Source organism: Typopeltis vanoorti, chromosome 11 (assembly GCF_054136105.1).
Source record: "Typopeltis vanoorti isolate ZY-2024b chromosome 11, IOZ_Tvanoo_1.0, whole genome shotgun sequence".
Taxonomy (NCBI): domain Eukaryota; kingdom Metazoa; phylum Arthropoda; class Arachnida; order Uropygi; family Thelyphonidae; genus Typopeltis; species Typopeltis vanoorti.
The window spans coordinates 136,283,009-136,305,876 of NC_143559.1; the positions used below are offsets into that span (position 1 = coordinate 136,283,009).

Sequence of the window (22,868 nt, forward strand, 5' to 3'; positions counted from 1 at the left end):
GAATCTGCAAGTGGTGAGAAGGCTGCCAAGGAATTTGTGGGGAAATTGGATAAAATTATTACGGAGGAAAATTATTTCCCACAGCACATAATTGGGTGATTATTCTCCTGTTTTATAGCGGCAATAACACACACAGTTTTATAAGGTTTAAAAATCAAAATGACAATATATGTACTCATTACCGTTAAGTACCTAATCCCTATAACTCTGTTGATTTAATGTATGGACTTATCCTGCCTAATGGAACGGAACCTGGATGTAAGTCGAGGGATAACTGTATTTATTAGCTACGACTGATGTATTTTCTCATAAAACCTGGTCCCACCCCTCTCAAAACCAAAGGGGGTTGCGAAGTATTGCAGGCTCTGCACAAGCTGTTACAGGTGGCATATGATTATATGTAAATACTGGTGGTGGAGGAGAAGAATTTTTGGAATAATCATGGATGTGCTTTACTTGAGAAACGGGGAACATTCTTTTTCTTAAAGGTGACAACAAAGCATCCTTAGTAGACCCTCAATTTACGAAGCCGCATGTGACGTTATTTCACTTATAAGAGTACTCCCGATGTGTTGCCTGAATATTCTGAGAGGGGTATAAGTTAAGTTAAGGGGTATAAGAGATCTAAACAGATCTATCGCGGGGGTTCCTGATGAAATGCAAATGGTAGTTCAGACGAGAATTTTACGTTTTTGGCACAATGCGGAAAGGAAGCGTTCGAATGGGTTTTGGGAGTTGTCAGTGAAATGGCGATCTTATCCTACGTGCAAGCGAAGTACACCGTTTATAACAACACTGTGTGCAATCATGATTATGTGCGTTTATTACAGTAGAGTTATCATCCATTGAGAGTAAAAGCTGTACATTTTCAATTCGGATAGATATACAAGAGTGTGTTGTTCGATAATTGATATACGCATGTTTGGAAGATCTAATAACGCTTCGATTAATGATAGAATTGTAAACAGAATCACGTGTGCAAGTGTGTAAAATTTGTGCTTCCACCTGCAATTTTCACTTTATCCTCTGAGGACAGATATGACTGCTGGTTATCCAATGCTGCGAACTTTCGAAGAACGCATATCTGTTGTCGAGAAACAGTTAAACAATATAGTCTTGTGGTATATCTAACTTCAGATCCGAAGTACTTGAAAAAGCAAGGATATAGCCCTCCATGGAACGTGACGATACCCATAGGAGTATCTGATCTCAGTATCCCTGGAGGATTTGTTCAGATGAACGTTCTGGAAATGAGATCTCGAAATGCAGGATTTATGAACGAAACCTTATTGAATGTTGTACGTCATGCTGTTTATCGCTATTTTAAGTGACACACACACAGAGAGAGAGAGATACATTCATTGTGGTGATGGAAATGGGATTATTCATTTAGCTCTTGCCCTATCACGTGTAAATCTTGTAGAAATGTTGGAAGCTTGGAGCAGCCGTGTCACTCAGTTTTAAAGAGTGAAAGGCTTCTTGCTTCACTCTGCAGTTCGTTTGAGCATGGTGAACCGATTTTGGGAATCTCCTGGAAAAAAGTTTTATCCGGGTATTCTACTGCACTCAACAGAGTATCTAAACTTGCCTGGTAGAGCTTCCATGGATACATTCCAGGAGAACAAAATAGGAAATTTTTCTATAAGACTACCGCATGCTGTAGACCTTGGACCAGGTGAATGTGTATTAGATTTAGCCGAAATTCAAATCCCTGCCGTTTTCTATAATGTAGATGAGTCTGTCAATAAATCTAATTTTGTGCGAATTTACCAGTGAACACCGGATTATCCAATGATTAAATAATACTTTTCCTAAAGTTACTAATGCTGGTCAACTGTCAAGACAACAGAATAACTCGGTTCCTGATGAGAAAGGCTATGTGATGCTTGCTGTGGAATATAAAAAAAGAAAGGGAAGATGGCATGTTATCATTCACACAAAAGCTGGTTATCGAAGAAAACTTTCAGCTGAACTATCTTCGTTGTTCGGAAACTCTGCACCTCTTTTAGAGCAGCTCACATGAACTGGGGAGGACCAGGAAGCATTGAGACATAAATGCTTTCCATTTCACCAGAATATCATCCCGCTCCCATCGATTTGTTGAATACATTGGAAAAGCACACAGAAATTGTGTTTCAACAAGAAACAAATGAAAAGGTTAAAATAAATATTTCTGACAAAACCAGTCTTCGTTTTCCGGAAGCTGATTCGGGACTTGCTAGATTACTAGGGATGGACGAATCCGAAATTGGCCAATCCCTTTCTGGAGAAGTCAAAGTGAGATATATTATTGACATTAGTAAGTTCATGGAATTTGTTGTTATTCCCCATGTCGTAGGGGATGCACATGCACCTCCCCTTAGAATAATTCCTGCTACTTGGGATGGAAGTGATTATTTCCAAAATATAGAAGATGGATTACTTTCGGGTGTCTACAAAATTTTTCGGATTGTAAAGAATGATTTAAGATCAGAAAGTGTGAATCCCCCTCTTATTTCGTTATGGAAAATAAGTGATTAAATTTCACTTCAAGAAATCAGGATGAGCTAGTTACGAGTAAAATACGACAGGAATCAAGAATCAGGATTAAATCCGAATGTATTCGAAGTCCTACTTTCCAGAGTGGATGTTGGTTTAAGCGTGTCCAAGTTTGTGACCCCCTTTCCTCAGACCAGCTGCATGTGCTCTTTCAAACGATGCAATGAAAAGCAGTCAAACGTAGGTGACGTTGTTGCTGGAGAGAATATTCGTAAGCCAGCCAAGCGATGTGCGCAGGAAGCGATGTGTGGATATATTTATTTAACCAGTCGAAGGAATTTTTGGAAAATCAACTGGGATCTGGTATGAAGCTCCTTACAGAAATAAGAGACGTTTTATTCGAACAGCAGCGAAAGAACACGATGCTCAATATATTCGATTACAAAATGTCTTCAGCGTGTGTGAGTACAGAGCTCGATATTTTCTGTGCATCTTCAATTGAATTTCTCACGATTTGTATGCAGCAAATCAATCCCGTAAAACTCTCGAAACTGGAAGTTTTTTGCAAGTGTAGGACATCACCTGGATTTCTCGAAAGAAGCTTTGTGTTTGTGCCATCAACATTGTGAAGGCAGACAGTTCGTCTACGTCTGAGAATGCCAAAGTCATTCCTTCATTCTATTTTTGCAAGTGGACTTATTTTTAGGAGACACCCAAATAAGTTCCAGTAATAACTGCCATGGATATTATGCTTTTTGGAAAGTTTATTGAACTATGGATCTGAAGCAAAGAGAACTCACGAAATGGTTTATAAAAATGACGATGTGACCTTTCTACAGAGTGGCACAACTACGTCGTCTGGATTGCAACAAAGCGTGGAAAAAAGTTCAACAATAGAAATGGGCGCATATATCTATTCTATATATATAAAAAGATAAGCCGAAATTTGAAACGTTTAACAACGTTCTTGCCTTCATGAGACAAACACATTGCTGTCACATGTCTCGAGTCATCAGAATAGAAGGAGAACCAGCTTACCAGCCCGGAACTCAGGGGGTTGGGCACAGTAGGAGCGCCAGTGGGGGGGGGGGATCCCCTAGCGTGCGTGCGTATGTATATATATATATATCGAGGAGGGGGCATGCTGCTAATGATATTGGATGACATATATATCTGCAAGATTCCCAACTGTGTCAGGCAGACTGCAAACAAGAGTATACAAAAGAACATGCAGGTAGATTATTCCATCTGTACACGAATGCTAGGGGTATCAGAAACAAAGGGGTAGAGTTTGTTACCTTAGTCAATATGTTGCGATCTCTGTAACAACACAAATTATATAGTGGAGTGTTGTTACAGACCTGGCGGATCGGTTGCTGGTGATCAAGAAATGCATCCCCAAATAGACACGATGAGCGCGAAAAGAGTAATCATAATGGGAGACTTTTATCCAAATATTGATTGGGTAGCAGTAGAATCTCATGAGAAGAATAAAAATGCATTTATTGAGCTGTTGCGGGACAAATTCCTCAAGCAGCATGTGACAGAAGGAACTCGAGGTCAAAGAGTTCCTTCTGATTTAGTTATAGTGTCAGAGGGTTTCAGTTAACGACGTAACTATTCTGCCTCCGGTTGGTGACAGTGATCATGCGATACTCACTTGAGAAGTGACTAAGTTTATGAATGTTCCATTCAGAAAAGGTTACATGTTGAAATACAAAGCAGGAAATCATGACCAACCGAGGAGTATACTGAGTTCAGTGGAATGGGATCGGTTGATGGATGGGAAGAATATCGACAGTGCATGGGAAGCATTTAAACAATACTTAAATGATGCGATATCAGAATGTGTTCCTAGAGTTCAAAGAATAAATAGATGTGTAATCTTAAGCAAAATATTGGTGAGAAAAGGACAATGTGGAAGGAACAACGTTTGCATAAGGATGACGTCCGTTATAAGCAGCAGGCTAGAATAGTCGCAACTGTTTTACGGAAAGCAAAGTCTGATTATGAAAAGAAACTAGCTCTGCTTGCTGAAGATATCCCACAAGAATTCTATCAATATTCTGCAAGTAAGAGAAAGAATGAATATGAAAGAATAACTAAATCCAGATGGCGTGACGATTACAGATGCAGAAGTGGTTGTTCAATTAATGAGTGCCCACTTCGTTAAAAGCTATAAACCTGGTGAACGCAACATTGCGCTCACTGACCTCTTCACTAGATGAAGAAACTCAGGCGTATGATGACGAAGTATTAAAGCTGTTGCATAAACTGAATAAGAATTCAGCAATAGGGATTTATGGAATATCAGCACATGTGCTAAAAGAGTGTTCAGCTGATCTGATCATTCCTTTGAAAAGTATGTTTAATATAAGTCTCAAAAGAGGAAAGCTTTGCAGAATTGGAAGGAATGTATGGTAATTCCATCGCACAAGGGTAGTGCAAAGACCAATGTATCCAGCTATTGACCAATTAGCATCTGGAGCGGTGGTGAAGATTTTGGAAGAATTGGTTATGGCCCACATTCAGAAATGGGTTGACAGTTAATATCTACTTTGCAATGAAAAACATGGGTTTATTAAGGGAAGGTCATGTTTTAGCAACTTGCTCACATTCAATAACAATGTTACCATTGAACTAGACAAGGAGAATGGATACACCATGATACCTTCGGATTTTGCTAAGGCTTTTGACAGAATACAGCATGGCAAACTGCTGCATAAATTGGAGAAAATAGGTCTAGGTTATACCTCTCTACAGTCCAGAATATATCCTCCCAGTGGCAGACTAGGCGACAGGTCGGTTGGGAGTGGTACTAACAAATAGTCACATCTAAGTAACATGCAGACCCTGCATAGGAAGCGGGAATAATGCGCAGTGAAAGAAAGAAGTTCTAGGTTATAGAATATTAGCATGGATAAGAGGATGGCAGACTGATAGATATCAAAATGTGGTATGGGGGGGGGTGAGTCTGCAAGATTTAAGGTAACGAGTGGTGTACCACAAGGATCAGTGCTTGGTCCACTGTTATTCAATCTGTGCATTAATGATATTAGGATGAATTTAACAAGTGACATACAGTTATTTGATGATGATGCAAAGATAGGTAAGGTAATTAGGAATTCTGCTGATATGCAGTCTTTGCATAATGATTTGAAACGCTGGAATTGTGGGCATGGGAAAATGGGTATTAGTTCGATATCAGTAAATGTAAAGTCATTTACTTCGGCATAATTATATATCCAATGTCTTATTATATTCGCGGGATTAAACTAGAAGAAATTAGTGAGGCTATGGATCCTGGAGTATTAATAGATAGGAAGTTGACGTTCAGGGCCATGTGACAAAGATTGCAAATACAGCTCAAAAGATAATTGCAATGCTCAGATGAAAAGATAAGGATGTTATTTTGCCTCTTTACAAGGCCTTGATAAGACCTCACTTGAACTTTTGTCCGTAGGTCTGGTCTCCGTTCTGATTCATTGGAGAGAGTACAAAGGAGAGTGTTGAAAATGATATCAGGATTGTGGAATACCGATTATGAAGACAGATTGAGAATTTGTAGACTGCAGACACTAGCAAACAGGGGTGATATGATTGAGACTTACAAACTTCTGAAAGGGTCATACAGGATTGCGATTGATGGAATTTTTCTCAATTTATGGAGGGGGGAAGGACGAGAGGGCATCATTGGAAGCAGAGAATGAAGGCCACCAAGAAGGTGTGAGGGTAGATTTTTCTCTCATAGAGTGGTGCGTGATTGGAATGGATTGTCATTGGATATTACGAGTGCAAGCAGTGGGAATGAATTCAAGAATAAGTATGATAGCTGGTGTGTGTGTGTGTGTAGCATGTTGCCTCCCTCGATGAGTCTGACTCACTGGAGGTCTCTCTTAATAATAATATATATTAAAAGAATCGAATGACATAGACCGAGAGAAAAGGAAAAAAAGTTTTAATAGCATTGCATTTAATCGTTTCGGTTTTTTACAGCCTTCTTTAGGGTGTTTTTACAAAAGAAAAGAAAAAACATTAAACATTGAAGATAAAAACTGTAAACCGCACAGGAAAGTCACTATACATATTTAAAGTGAAAACGTTGTAGTTAATGTATTCAAAGCTGTTCCTTCGTTGGCCACATCGTTGAGGGAGTGCATGCATATAGCATCTCGTGAGCGCCAGTATTTGATCACAGCAGAATGACAGTCTGGGAGGTTGTAGCTTAAATTATTATTTAACTGTACAGGGTTGAGGATGATTTCTCTGCATTCTACAATTTTTCTCTCCAATTCGTCATGGCAACGGAAAATGTTGTTAGATCTATCCCAAAGGATTGTATGACTATGGTTTATCATCATCAGAATCGGCCGAAAAAAGGATATGGATGGATAAAGCACTGGCACGTGCCCCTTTGTTAGCGATATCCCTCCTGTACTCCCTCATACGCAAATCAATAGACTTATCCGTCTGGCCAAAATAAGGAATGTCGCGCAGTCACACCATATCTTATACACACCGGGATATTTTAGATTGTGATGGCTAGGCTTTGGACGGCTCACTAGAGAGCGGATCTCAGGAAGTAGAGTAAATAAAGTTCAAATGTTATATTTTTTGAGAACCTTGGCTAATTTTTGAGAAACTGAGCTTGTGTATGGTATAGACATATTGCTTTCTTTAGTATGGCGACTAGGAGGATTAAAAATAAATTTTTAAGAATAACCATATTAATTTTTTGAGAATAACCATTCAGTCATGAAAGTAGATCTAAAAAATTGATTTCTTTACGAAGTTCATATGGGTCATCAAGAAGAGAGCAAGATCTATGTTCCAAAGTAGAAATAATTCCAAGTTTCTGAGGAGGTACATGATGGGACTGACTATGGAGATATCTATTGGTGTGTAGGTTTTCTGTTCATCGAAATTTTAAGTTTTTCAGAAGAACGGGTCAGTTTCACGTCCAGGAAAGGCAGGGAACTATTAGTTTCAAACTCGGCCATGAATTGCATATTCGGGTGTTGACTATTGAGATGTTCAAGGAAACCTAGGAGAGAATCACGTCCATGACTGCAAATGAGGAAAATGTCATCCACATATCATTTCCAAATTCTAGGTGCTAAGGGATAGGGAGAGATAGCTTTAACTTCAAAATATTCCAGATAAATGTTGGCAAGTACAGGAGATAAAGGATTACCCATTGCTAGACCATGATTTTGCTTGTAGATGGTATCCTGAAATCTAAAGTATCCAGATTTGATGCAATGAGTAAGTAAGGCTAACATTTTTTTGGATAACTTGTTTCTGAGCAGTCATTACCTCCTCTGTAGGTTTTTCAAGGATACCATGTCAAAGCTAGCCATGATTTCATTTTCTTTAACGGTAGTATCCTTAATGTATGATACGAAATCCGGAGAGCTATTAATAAAAGACGAGGACTTGCCAGAAAAACATTTGAGGTATTTGGCGAGATGTTTTGAAAAGTTGAATGTTGATGAATCAATGTCTTCAACGCTGGGACGAAATCAGGTATTATCCTTGTGGATCTTGGGAACTCCATATATGTGTGGAATAAGTGGATGGAGAGAGAGAGAAGAGAAAGGGGAATGTTTCTAGACAGTTCAGTTGCTTTTAATAAATTGTTGGTACGATTTTGAACTTCACGAGTGGGATCTCTCTCTCAAGATTTGAGTAAGTGTCACACTAGTAATTCTAGCATCTTATTTTTATAATCTTCAAAGTTAAGGACAACTGTGGCATTGCCTTTATCTGCGGGAAGGATAATTATATTTCTGTTATTTTTAAAACTTTAAACTTAGTTTGGAGAGTGGTTTGGGTTATCAGGTATTCTGGTTTGCATCTGAATGAGTTGATTAATGCCATTAGTAATGACAAATGTTTCAGTATCTCTGCCTGCAAGATCTGTACAGCCAGTTGGTATTGTGGGCATTAAAAAAAATCTCCTAAGAGGATGGTTTTGCTGTTGAAAAAGTGAGACAGGGAAGTCAATTTTTAGGGAAAGGAAATTAAAGGGCTCAGAGTGATTGATTGCATTTGGAGATTGATAGAGACAGCATATGAATTTGACCGAGTTGGATAGAGATATTTTCATCCAGAGAAGATCAAAGTTGGGAGATTCTAGGTTGGGTGCTCTCTGGCAAGATATGTCGGACCGAATGTATGCCATCCTTGGGTCGAAAGGAGTTAAAAGAGTGCGTAGTTTGGAAGGTTCAGATGAATAGTGCTGGAGGGAGGCGAGATCTGAGTTTCTGCCAGAAAGAGTAGGTGGGGTCTAGTAGACCGCAGATGGTAGTAGACACTATTAAGGTTGGAGTTTAGGCTAAGGATGTTGGTAAAGTGGATTTGTGGGATTTTTTTGAGTGGCATCACATGGTTTTGTATTAATTTAACTTGTCTGTAGTCGACGGTCCAACTGTAGTCACCATTTTGACATTTTTCTGCAAGTGTTGTCTTCGAAGATGGCATCCTCGTTCCCTTTGTGCAAATGATAAATCTGGTCGAGCACGTATGCGCGACTGAGAAGTGTCTCTGAACTTGATCGCTGCTATTAGTTTTGATGTGCCTGTCGGCGTGTCACAAGTCCCTTTTACGAGGAGTGGAAAGTTCGTTCCGTCCTTGCTTTTGTTTATGGGTCCGCAACAGTGGCATCTGACTATATTTTTAGGGTGGATGTCACATTCTTCTGCTAGTTTGATGATGGTCTTCTTTTTGTGCTTTTCCGTTTTCTTTTGGAAAGTTCAAAATGACGGCATCGATTTTTTTTTTGTTTTTGGCCTCCATCGAGTCGTCACCGTTGATGCGATTATTTCACGGAGTTCATTCACTGGGAGGAGTGAACTTCCGTTGCACTGCTGATCATCAGTTGATTCGAGCTTGGTTTCTAGTGCGCGTATTTTGGAGAAAGTTTCGTTCATAACACTGATGTGTTGTTCGGGCTTTCTACTGGTTTGCCTAAGTTCAGGAACTATTTTACAGACAGGAGACACAATGAACAGAAATAAGGTAAAGGTCGATATATATACATCCTGTGCCCCGTTTTAGTCCATTTTTGCAGACATGTAACCAGTGGCAGCAGAATTCGCACATCTTTTTTTTATTTTTTTATTACTGATATCGATTTTGCAGCTGTGGCACTTTGTGTGTTTGTCAGCAATCAATGGCGCTACGTTGGCGAGACACGGAGTGCTTTTTCGTTGTTGGCTCTCTCCACTGTGTAAGAATCACAACAGAAACCAGAATAGACTTGTGCACAATAGTCCAAATAACGTTTTATCAAGACCTTGTAAAGAGGCAAAATGACATCCATAACTGTACACGTGAAAATTTGTTTCTGCATTGCACTTATCGTCTGAGTTGTATTTGCAATCTTTGCTACATGGCTTGTGAACTTCAACTTCCTATCTACTAACACTTGAAGATTCCTAGCCTGATCGGTTTCTTCTAATATAATCCCACCAATACAATACGACACTGAATACCTAATCACGCCAAGTAAATGGCTTTACATTTACCGACATCCACTTTCCCATGCACACAATTCCAGCCAATTCAAATAATTCTGCAAGTACTGCATATCAGCAGAATTTCTGATACCCTATTTTTGCATCATCAGCAAACAACTGTATATCGCCTGCGAACTCCTTCCGAATATCATTAATGTACAGATTGAACATTAATGGACCAAGCACTGATCCTCTCAGTACATCACTGGTTACTTTAAATCTTGCACTCACATCCCCCATATATATACCGCATTTTGACATCTGTCAGCAAGCCACTCTTATCCATACTATTTTATAATCCAAACTCATTCTCCAATTTATGCAAGTCTACCATGCTGTATTCTGTCAAAAAACCTTGCAAAATCCAGAAGTATCATGGTGTATCTATTCCCCTCCTCTAGTTCAATAGTAACATTATTAAATGTGAGCAAGTTGCTTAAACATGACCTTCCCTTAGTAAACAAATGCTGTTCATTGAAAATAATGCATTCACTGTCAACCCATTATAATTTTTTTTCAAAATCTTCACCACCATACCTAAGGTACTAATTGGTCGATAGTTGGATACATCAGTCTTTGGAGCATCACTGTGCGATGGAATTTCCATACATTCCTTCAGAATCTTCTGTTGAGACTCATATAGCCTAGTCAGAGGTACAGCCAGTTTAGCTGAACACTCTTTTAGTACCCATGCTGATATCCCACCATCAGTTCCTATTGATGAATTCTTATTCAGTTTGTGCAATAGTCTAATACCTCATACACCTACGTTTCTTCACTCAGTGAATAGGTAGCAGTGAACCGAATGTTGCACACACCAGGTTGATGGCTTGAAAATGGGCACTCATTAGTTGAACCTCTTCTGCATCTGTCACCCTTATGCAATTTGTATTTAGAAGTTACTTTCATATTCATCTTTCTTTTGCTTGCAATAATTCTTGCAAGATGTCTTTAGCACACAGCCAGTTCTTCATACTCAGACTGCTTTCCATACAACAGCTGTCAACTGTTCTGGCCTGCGACTTATAATTTTCATAACGGACTTCATCCTTATGCAAATGGCATTTCTTCCACATCCTTTTCTTACAAATCTCTTGCTTAATGAGATTACACATCCATTTGACTCCTACTCTATTTATTCTTCACTCATGAGACACCTTCTGATATTAAATTATTTTTTAAATGCTTCCTATTTTTTCCATCTCGCAACCGATCCCATTCCACTGAACTCAGTATACTCAATTGGTCATAATTTCCTGCTTTCTAGTTCAGCATGTAACGTTTTCTGAATGGAACATTCAGAAAGTCAGCCACTTCCCAAGTGAGTACATGATCAGTCACCAACCGGAGGCAGAATAGTTACATCTTTAACTAAAACGCCCTCTAACACTGTTCTCGAGTTCCTTCTGTCACATGCTTGAGGAAGTTGTCTCACAACATCTCAATAAATTCATTTTCAGTCTTAAGAGATTTCACTGCTACAAATATCTCCTTTACAAATACTGTATCCTTTACACTCAATACGTTAGTATGCCTGATTCCGATATATGTCTCACTGATGCCTACAATCTGAGGTCCAACATTGACTAAGGCAACAAACTCTACCCGTTTGTTTCTGATACTCCTTGCATTCGTGTACAGATATAATCTACGTGCATGTTCTTTTCTATGCTCGTCTGCATGACACAGTTGGACAACTTGCAGATCTCTACTCTTCTGTAGCACCTTGAACATGTCTTTGCACACGTTTGATAGGTCCCACCAGACAAACAAAATCGAAATCACTCTCTCATTTCCATCATAATGACCATTCCCACCAATACGTAACATTGTCACTCTTTCACTCATATTCTCACCATTCCTCCCTTTATAAATGATGGCATGAGGCTGAAACAGGCCACTTAGCCAACATCTATGAAAGAATTCCAAACAGTACATACATACATAGCTCATGGCAAAAACATGTTAAAAAAAGAGAATCATGATGTCATTATATATTAACAGAATTGAAGAATTTATATTTTAAGTTAAAACTTTGAAGGAAAACACAGATCTAATCCAAGAAGTTGGAAAATTAAAGTACGAGTTAAAAGTAAAAGTTTTAATATGTTATATTAAGAATCCCAACAGTGAAATGGTTTAACCAGTTCCATCCTTATAAAAATTCCAACAGTTTGAACATATGGTTCAGGAAGGTGTATTATGCTAAGCTCAAGTTATCTTGAGTACACTATTGCATTTAAATTTTTTTTTTTTTTTGCAAAAACAATTTTAAAGCATGTTTGAATGCTGCAAGCCTGTGGGGATACCTGTTATTCCTGTTGCATTCTATTATGGGGCTTATGGTTAGCAAGTCCACTTCACACTATATTTACTATCCTTGAGAAGACAGACCATGTGACATTGGCAGGGAGATTTCTTTTGCAATAATAAAAACTGCAAGTATTTTCCTCCAGATCTAATTTCATTAAACTCAAGCACGTCTATCTTCATTTTCTATCTGGAGGGAAATATTTGCAGTTTTAACTATAGCAGAAGAAATCTATGAGCCAACGCATCACATGGTGTCTTTTCAAGAATAATAAAAAAAAATAGTGGAAAATGTACTTGCTAACCATAAGCCCCACTGTGTAACAGAATGCAATAAGAATAACAAGAAGTTTTAATGGTCACGAGTAGTTCAGTTTACATCTCCTGTGTATAACACACTGTACATGCAACAATGCACGCAGCTTACAGGTATCGTGTCTTCACTTTAGTAATTTTAGTGATTGGCATTTTACTTTAGACTGTGGTTTCGTTTCTGAATTTTAACACATTTTCAAAAAGCATTTTATATGTACTGATGTGCACAAGGAACATGGCAGTTAAAGTTATGCTGTTTCAACAGACATCTCAGAAGACTGGGCAGGAGGAATGGTGTGCAGTTTAGTGTGTACTCATTGAAAACAGAATGAACTGTTTATTGCATGAGTGGAGAGAGAGGACATGTCAGAAACATTTTATGTGCTGGTTAAAGAAATTAAGAGTGAATGAGAGAATGAATTAACTAATATTAATGATGTAAGGTGAAAGTATTATAAAGAATGTAGAAAGAGTGTTTGATTGCAAACAAAATATAAATAAGTATATGAAAGATGTGGCTGAGGTAGCGGTGAGGAGAAATAGTAAGCTTATGGAGTCCTTCCCAGGACAAAATGAGAGTTGAGTGACTGGAAAAATGATTGGCATGTAGTACAGCAGGAGGGAGAATAAAAGCAAAAGTGAAGTGCAAGAAACTGAGAATAAAAAGAAAGTACTCCATGGAGATTTGAAGTGCACTTAATGAGACCTGTGCAATGATCAAGGATGCCAAGCAAAACTGTTTGCAGAGGGGAAAACTGAAAAAACTTGTTTTGACTGGCACAAATGATTTGAAAGGTGAGAAATGATATGAAAGTTGATGACAGAAGTGAAAAAGAAGAGTGAGAAAGTAGAGATTTTGAATCTATTGCTTCGATAAGACAAGACTGAATCGAGAAAGGTCACACTTGTGACCCTTCTCAGAAGACTGGGCGAGAGGAATGGTGTGTAGTTTATAGATGTGTGGAGTGAATTTGATGGACAAAAGAATACATATGCCTGATGGACTGCATTTAAATGTTTCTGAAGTTAGATGTTCGGAAAGTGTTCAATAAGACGTGGCTAGTTCAAAATCAAGAAAACAAAAGTATCAGGAAAGAAGTGTGGGTTCAAAAACTCCTGAGACAAATGAAAGTGTACACAGAATGATTATGCAATGCTGAATAAAATTTCACAGGTTTTAATCCAAATAGGTTAGCTCCAAGGGGATGTTGAAAGTCTTGTGCACAAATGGCAAAAGTATCAGAAATAAAGATTTTGGCACTGGTCAGTCTGACAAGGACAAAAATTATAAGCATTAAGACCTGGTTACCAAAAAATGATATAGTTAGAGGGATAGAATGTAAGGATATTATTTCTATTTATAAGGCTACAGTGCACAGATTTGGTCACCTGGGTATCTCGAGGCAGTGGTGGTGAACCCAGAGATGAGTGACCAAACTGGTGACAGGGCAGTGGAATGTTCCTTATGAAGAGAGGACATGATATAAATTAGTTCTATAAGTTTCTAAGATTGACACAAAAATTTTTTTCAATATATGACAAAACTAAGTCACCTCTGGAAGTTGTGTATGTGGTTACTAAGGATGTGAGAACGAATTTTTTTTTCTTGGAGAGTAGCGAATGAGTGGAATGGATTGTCACAGTTCGTTGAGCATCTTGACTCTGAGTTTAAAGAGAGGTATAATAGATTTTCTGTGTATAAAGTTTGTTTGGATCTCCCATGATGAATCTCCTAACTTCGTGGAGAAACCGACATAATAATAAATACAAGAACAACAATATTTATGGACGTTCAACTGACCATAATAAGAGGAATTCCACTCCCCCAAATCTTCCATATACTGAAAGCAACCACTAAATGAGATGTGCATCTCCTGGACCAATCCCTAAAATTGAAAGGAAGACTATTCCCAACACTTTTCCCCATTTAAGCAAAAGAACTGAAGTACTGCAATGTATGTCCAAACACTTCATTTGAGGAGTGAGTGAGAGAGACAGAGCACAGATATCTATGACAAATGTTGGATGCCTTATTTTGCATGTATGCATGTATTTACTCCGTGTTTCAAAAAATACCACAACTTCAAATTGTGAAAACATGGAGGTGATACAGAATGTTCAGTATTATATAAAAATACTGAGGAAGATTTTCATTAAAACAATTGTCACAATTTTCATTAACCTTCAATTGAAAACAGGCTAAAGTTTTACATATTTGATTTTTTATTAAATTTTTTTAAAGAAAATAAGCAGCAATGCGAGTTTGGCTAGTTTCTAATTATGGGATGAAACTGGAACATATCAGCAATGAAAGGGTAAAAAGAAAATGTAAATAAGATGTGTGGACAGCATTATGTTCTTATATCATTTTAAATGTTTACAGGACAAACAGCATAAGTGACAGCAGTAAAATAAAGCAACTAAATGTTTTGAATTTATTCAAAAAAAAATTTGGCTTTGCAAATTCATGAAATAACTAAAATTGCAAATCATTAATTCAAACCTACTTTAATATTAAAAAAAAAAAAAATCAACCTTCAGATGGGAAGAATTTTTCTGAGAAAATGCAAGGTATTCCCATATATCACTGCAGAATAAATATAACATTAATTTAGTTAATTACAAAACACTAAGTTATTTAATGCATATGATAACTGCAGAGAGCCAACATTCTACATCTGATCCCCCGAATGGTTTGTCATCTTGCTAAACTGAAGAATGTGGAATGAGTGTGATCAATTACCCAAAACAATTTCCATAAGGAAAATTTATTCAAATTTTTCTGAACAAAAAAAAAAAAAAAAACATTTTCATTTTCGTTTGTGCACCATCTAAGAGTTTAAATGTCACACATATTTTACTTCCCCCTAATCATTTATCTAAATGAAAATATTCACCACAGCTGGCATATTTTTAAACCTTTAATTACTAAAACAACTGCACAGAATCTAATTCTGCTCCAGACATTTACTTACAGTCTGAAGTACCTTCTTTTCAAAAAAATCTGAAAATGAAAGGTTTCAAATCCTATATAAAAGGTGATGCAATAGATACTTATCTTAATGCTGGCAGGCAAAAATTAGTCAATTTTTTAAATTACATTGTAGAAATTCTTTAGAATTTTGAAATTTCTGAAATGTTTGAATGAAAAATTCATCAAAATACGTGGCTTGCATGGTATATAAAAGTTGCCTTGCATACTAAACCAGCATAACAAAAGTAATTCCTTTATCTGAATTCTTTGTGTGGGATGAATAACATTATATTAACAAGCTGTCTATAGAAACAGTTTTTGACAGCTTGAATCAAAACAGTGAAACCTATGCAGTTCTCAATTCTTTCAAATAAGATGGAGATAACAATAAATTGAACGACTAAGTTCAGTGCAAACACTGCACAAAACTAGCAACATTCTTTGATGTTGGCTTTGGATGATGCTTTTGATTATCACAACAGTCCCATATTCATTATTCGAAATGTTTTCTTGACAAATGGATCCATTTCTTTCATGGTGGTAAGCATTCATTGTGTAGAAATCATGGAAAAATTCTGCTAAAGCAACTATTTTATTTAAAATTAAGATAAATTGTTTCAACCTTTATATCAAGGTCATCAGGAACATACACACACTACATCTCCCAATACAATTTAGTAAGCTGTATCATAACTGCTGTTAACCATTGACCCCAGCCAGACTTCTAGTGGTGGAAAGAAAAAGCAAAAAATGATAATATAATAATTAATCACTTGAATGAGTGGAACTACAACTACTATTAGTGAAATTCTCCAAAGCATGATATTTTTAAGCTCTGTTCACTATCCAGGTTTTTGTGTATTTGGGCTTTGACTTCCTGTTCTTCTGTTCCTAGATGGATTGCTAATGGACCTTTCATGACCATTAATGGATTAAGATCTATCTCACAGATGTCACTTTGAATATTTTTTTCAAAGCAAGTTTTCGCACATTTGAAGTAAACGATCAGAAAAGTCTGCTTTTCCAATGATTTTCTTCTATAGGAGAAGAATCTTGTGTTTCTCATATAGAAATTTCTCCCTGATATCACAGTTCTCTTTCCCCACATGATTCATTTTGGTTATTTCATTTGGCAACATAATTTCTACCTACGAAAAAAAAAGTAGGGCATGGGCACTACTTTCCTCCCTAAGGCTAACCATTGAAAGACAGAGCAATAAGCTCTAGATTCAGCAAATTCTAAAACTTAAAGTTCAGTTCAGATATGCTGAGGATATCTTAAAATTCCCATGATACAAGAAAAGAATGAAGATGTAATAAAAAGCCATACATTTTGATCTGAAAATTACATATCTTCAGTGGCATTATGTAACAGAATACAAAGCAGAACTAGAACAATAGACAAATTTAAAACAGTAAGAGTCATGTCATGTTATGTATAAAACAGTACAAAGCAAAAACTAAGGAAACATAGTATTATTATTAGCCATTACTTAACCGTATTATTAAAATCTTTAGTTATATCTAATTAGAATAAGCTTTTTCCATATTTTTAAAAGTGAGAGGCAGTCATTCTGATTCAAGTTTGGATGATAGAGCAATTGTTTCAGACGACACATCTCCAAGGCTTACAGCTTCATCTAATAAGGAGTTTAGTTCAGAAATTCAATGTAGCCACTAAACAAAAACAAACATCCAATAATTCCAGATAATTGGATAGTAAACATCTGAACATGCCATTTAACTGAAAGCTGAATTTGCATTTTAGGCAAAGGACATGAATTTGATATAGTTCCAAAGAAGATACCTTATTGATTTCCTCTTTAATAGTGAATGCAAGTTATTTCTGCACTCCAGTGAGGACTCCAAAAAAATTCATCTGAAGTCTATTCTGCTACTGAAATTCAAGCTTCCTCCTCCTAACATTTCCTTAGCAGAAACTAGAGCTTTACAATCCTTAAGACACAGCAGTCACCTCCTTACTAAAGCTGACAAAGGAAAAGCAACAGCAGCTATGGACTGCTGCAAACTACAAATGAAAAACTTACGTGATGATTCTACTCACAGGAACTGGATTATAACCACAGTAATATGTCAATGGAAAAAAATTAAACTCATTATTAGATGAAGTCATAAGCCTTGATAGCGACACCACAGAGAAATTTAACATTTTGCTAGAATCCCCTTGGTTCTATGGTCTACTTAAGATCCATAAAGTAAAGCATTTCTCTTTCTCCCATTGTTGACTATATAGATTCTCCTACTTACAGAATAGCCCAATTTTTGGCAAACATTAAAATCAGATTCTATCTCTTGCTCCATTAAAAAAACATCCAATTTTCTATATAAAGTGAAAAATCTTTTCATCCGATCTACAGATTTAATGGTTAGTTTTGATACAGAGTCATTTTTCAATAGACACATTACATCTGCTTCACAAACCAATAGGATATAGTGAAATTATTCAACTGTCATTCACTCTGGTTATTTTCTTTGTGAAAAGAAGTTTTACAGTCAAGTGGAAGGAACTGCCATGAGAAGTCCACTCTCTCCCTAGGTCACACCAACTTCTATTTGGAACATTTAGAAGACATTCTTTTCTCATCTATACACCCACAGCCTTCAATCTGAGTTTGTTACATAGACAATGTTTTTGCAATCAGGCCCCGCAATGAAGAAACATTATCTACTTTGTTTTAGCTAACATAAATAATCTAAATCATCTAGGAATTATTTTTACTATGAAAATAGAAAAAGAAAATAAATTATCCTTTCTTGACATCCTACTCTACCACTCATCTTCAGGTGAACTTATTACCTCTGTTTATAGAAACCTACCATCATGGAATGCCATATTCAACAACCAGTTCACCATTCCTGTGAGAAGACAAATTAGAAGTTTATCACATCGTGCTCACACTATGTTCTATACTTCAACTGCAGCAAGAAATTTTAAGCATCAAACAATATCAAATTCAATGGCTGAATTTGATATTGTTTGATGCTTAATACCTAGCTCAAATAAGGAAATAGTACTCAGAATATCTACCCCATACATTACTGGCAAAATAGTACTCAGAATTCCTACTCCATACATTACTGGCAAAATAGTACTCAGAATTCCTACTCCATACATTACTGGCAGTTTGGAATCAATCTCGAGAATTCTTAATAGAGTGACAATGTTTATTTCAGTCAACCAACTGTCTTTGTGGTTCCCATAATGAAAAAGATAAATGTTCTGCCATAGCTCTACCTGGCATCAGCCAAATTCTGTGATTGTCACCTCTTATTTCGGCCAAACTGAATGTTCAGTGGAGAAAAGAATAGAACACCAAATCTATCATCAATGGAAAATTAAGAAATCTTGCTTTGCACATCATGGAATAAATGCCAACCACAATATCTCATAGTCTGAAACATGACTGCTCCATCATTGTCCCACAAATTCAAACGTTTATTTAAAGAAAGCATCGAAGCCTTGCTCCATTCTCCGAACTTGAATCAGAATAGCTGCCTCTCACTTTCAAAAACATGTAAATGTCTTATTCTAATCATTTTTTTTTAAAAAATAACACAATTAAATAACAGCTAATAACCGTTTCCTCAGTTTTTACTGTGTAATGTTTTATATAACATCGTGTGACTCACTTTTAAATTTGCCCATTGTTCTAGTTTTACCTTGCATTCTATTACCTAATGCCACTCAAACATCTTCAATATTCAAATGAAGATATGGCTTTATTATTAAATTTTATTTCTTCTTGTGTTATGTGAATTTTAAGAAATTATGGCAAAAGTATCCTTAAAACAACAAATGTTGAGGATATATTTGCCATTTGGTTCCACAACCACCAAACTGAATACCTTCCAAACCCATCTGAGCAAACACAAACATCTAATTTACCATTACACTTTAAAATACATAATTCTTCCTTCTGAGGATATACCTGTCTTCTCTCAGGCTGCCATTTCTTACATCTGCCATAAACCCACATACACTGGCCACAATACATACAGACACATCATCATCCAATTTAAAAACTATGGGTGACTATCAAAAATAGAGCACTGACAATTTACTCTGATAAGCATGACACAAAGCAGGATTTACACCTTTTAGGAATCATTGCGAGTATCAATATTTCATACAGTAATCTCTGATAAGAGCAGGCTCTGAAAAATGAGTAAAATACGTGAAAGATTTGTAAAGAATGGCTACAAAGGAAAACAATCAATAGAATCTGTAAGAATGTCACTAAAGAAATATTACAGTAGTGCCACAACCATTTCTTACATTAGATGAATATTTGAGAAAAGAGAACACTACACAAATATAACATTAAGATGGTATATAACATTCATAACCACTGACAAAATTAAGAAGCCTAACACTTCCTGTAAAGATCTACCCCATTTTTCCCACAAAGGATATACAAAATCCAGTAGACTTGTAATTTACCCTAAATAAGGAAAATAGGATGTACAATCCCGATAAGAAAAAGAGCACAAATGACACATTAAATTCCTCAGTATGGAAAATCAGGCATTTCCAACTATGCACTTAAAAAATGTACCACAGAAATGACTGGAAAGACACCTAGTCTTTACATCATACCAAAATTTAGTATGAAAGAAAATTCAAAGCCTGTAAGATGCTTATCCACAATTGCAATCTTAACAAGAATGGTGGATTAATAGTTCCAAATGTCTGAAACAGCATCTGCATGCAACATCTAACAATAAAACAACAACAAAAACAGGAAGGAAGAACTGCTAAACAAACATTGGTGAATGGACAATAAACAGAACCTAAAAATAATAAGACTATAAAGAATTTAACTAATAGCAATTGATACAGTTGACTTCTTTTCTTTTAATTTTGTTTCATGTAATTTTTCTTTTCCTCTCCAGAAGTCAGGCTAGGGTTAATAGTTATACTGTGATGCAGTTTGTGTCCATGTGTGTGTGTATTTCTGATGAACTGGATAAAAAGGTCAAAACATCAAGCATTATTTTATCTGTTTTAAGTAACCACTTTAAAGTCATAGGAAGTTTGTCTTCATAATTTCTACACAATAAATGAATCCATATATCCAAAAACATAAATGCCAGAATATAAAGTTAAAAACAGCTGCCAAGATAACAGCAAAGCACTTTAAGAAAGGGGAGGAAGGCATAATAAGAAAAGGAATATCAAAATGGCTTTCATATTAACATTAACCGAGATGACCAGCATGAAAAATAACGCAAATTCAGATTGAAGGGTATGCTTAGTTAATATCCTCTTGATATAAGTTTATTCTTCAATGAATTGAAATCAATATTATTATTATTATTATTATTATTATTATTATTATTAAACAAGACCTCATGGAGTCAAAGACTCATCTAGGAGGTCCTAGGAGGATATAACCTTTGGATATTATATCCAAAGGTTATACTTTGACACTTAAGTCAAAAAATGCATTTTTGAAAATTATGGAGACAACTACCATGTTTGAATAAAAACTTTAGTTTAATATAACTAAAATCTACCTTCGATGTTTCGACCTTTATGTCAAGGTCATCTTCTGGAGCGTACAAATATACACAGGAAACAAGGTATACTACAATCAAACTGGTTCATTAAAGACACTGACCAACCGCTACCAATTGTTGGCCTGACCTCTGGTGAACAAAAAAAAAAAAAAAAAAAAAAAAAAAAAAAAAAAAAAATTAATATATAAATAGAAAATAAAATTAAATTAAAAATTATACATCAACGCTAGAGTCCTATTATTAGTGTCGTCTAATATATATATATATATATATATATATATATATATATATTAACATCATTCCAGCCAGTTGGTATGGAATGGTTTCTAATACTGGTTACGGATTGGCTTCTGACTTATGCTGGATCTTTCATCCAGATCCTTGGAATTTTCATGCCCTCTTTGTTATTGATATTTGGGTGTTTATCAGGATTTTGCAGGATTCCTTAAATTTCCTTTAGTTTTAATTTTGTGATTTTCCTTACGAAAGGAAATTTAAGGAATCCTGCAAAATCCTGATAAACACCCAAATATCAATAACAAAGAGGGCATGAAAATTCCAAGGATCTGGATGGCACGTATTCAGCCTACCTAATATGAAAGATCCAGCATAAGTCAGGACTCTAGCCACATAACCAGTATTAGAAACCATTCCATACCAACTGGCTGGAATGATGTTAATATATATATATATATATATATATATATATATTAGACAACACTAATAATAGGACTCTAGCGTTGATGTATAATTTTTTAATTTAATTTTCTATTTATTTATTATTATTTTTTTCCCACCAGAGGTCAGGCCAACAATTGTGGTAGCGGTTGGTCAGTGTCTTTAACGAACCAGTTCGATTGTAGTATAGCTTGTTTCCTGTGTATATTTGTACGCTCCAGAAGATGACCTTGATATAAAGGTCGAAATGTCGAAGGTAGATTTTAGTTATATTAAACTAAAGTTTTTATTCAAATAGTTATCTCCATAATTTTCAAAAATGCATTTGGATCACCGTGTAAGCCTAAAAGAAAGATTAAGTCAAAAAAACTGGCTACACCATGATACTGCTATACTAAGCAAAAGTAATTGGCAAGATGCTGCATAGAAATTATATAAACTGGAAGAAATAAGGATGGGTATGAAACTAATGATATGGATAAGAAGATGGCTGACAGACATTAAAGAGAAGTATATAGATGAGTAGAACCAAGGAGGCAAGCAACCAGTGGACCACTGCACGACTGCAATATTTCCAACAATCTGTCTAATTTGTACTTCATGGGAATATCCATTATTTCCAAATTATGCTAAGCTAGAAAGGACAATAGTTAATAAAAGTGATAGAAACCCTGCGGGAAAATTAAAATACGCTGACAGTTGGGCAAAGGATAGTGAAGTGGTTGATGGGGGGATAGGGAGCTGAAGTTCAGAAGAAGACATATTGCAAAATCGGTAAAATAGCACACAATATAACTTGGACATTGAAATGAATACTGGCAAGCAGGATAAGGGTAATTACATTTGGTTTACTGTTTCTTGCTTGTACTTCTTAAAGATGAAAAAGGAGTGCAGAAGGTCTAAAAAGTAAACAAAATAATGAGGTCTGTATCCTCTTAGTGCAGTCTTGTTTGTGAAGTAAAAGTTGGTTGATAAAAAAAAAAAAATGAAGACAGAATCATAAGTTACTGAGAGAGTTTTATAGGATAAGTGTAGGAGAAAATAGGGTACCA

At 36.1% G+C, this 22,868-nt stretch overlaps 1 protein-coding gene across 1 annotated transcript in view; it reads right to left on the minus strand.

Moving 5' to 3' along the window:
• Positions 1-1,604, minus strand: part of LOC150102095 (uncharacterized protein CG3556-like) — a 49,196-nt gene extending 47,592 nt beyond the window's left edge. Inside the window, exon 1 of the mRNA XM_090399972.1 lies at positions 1,589-1,604. Within this exon, the coding sequence (XP_090256098.1) occupies positions 1,589-1,604 (16 nt within the window). The remainder of the gene's footprint in view (positions 1-1,588) is intronic.
• Between the last annotated feature and the right edge of the window lie 21,264 nt (positions 1,605-22,868).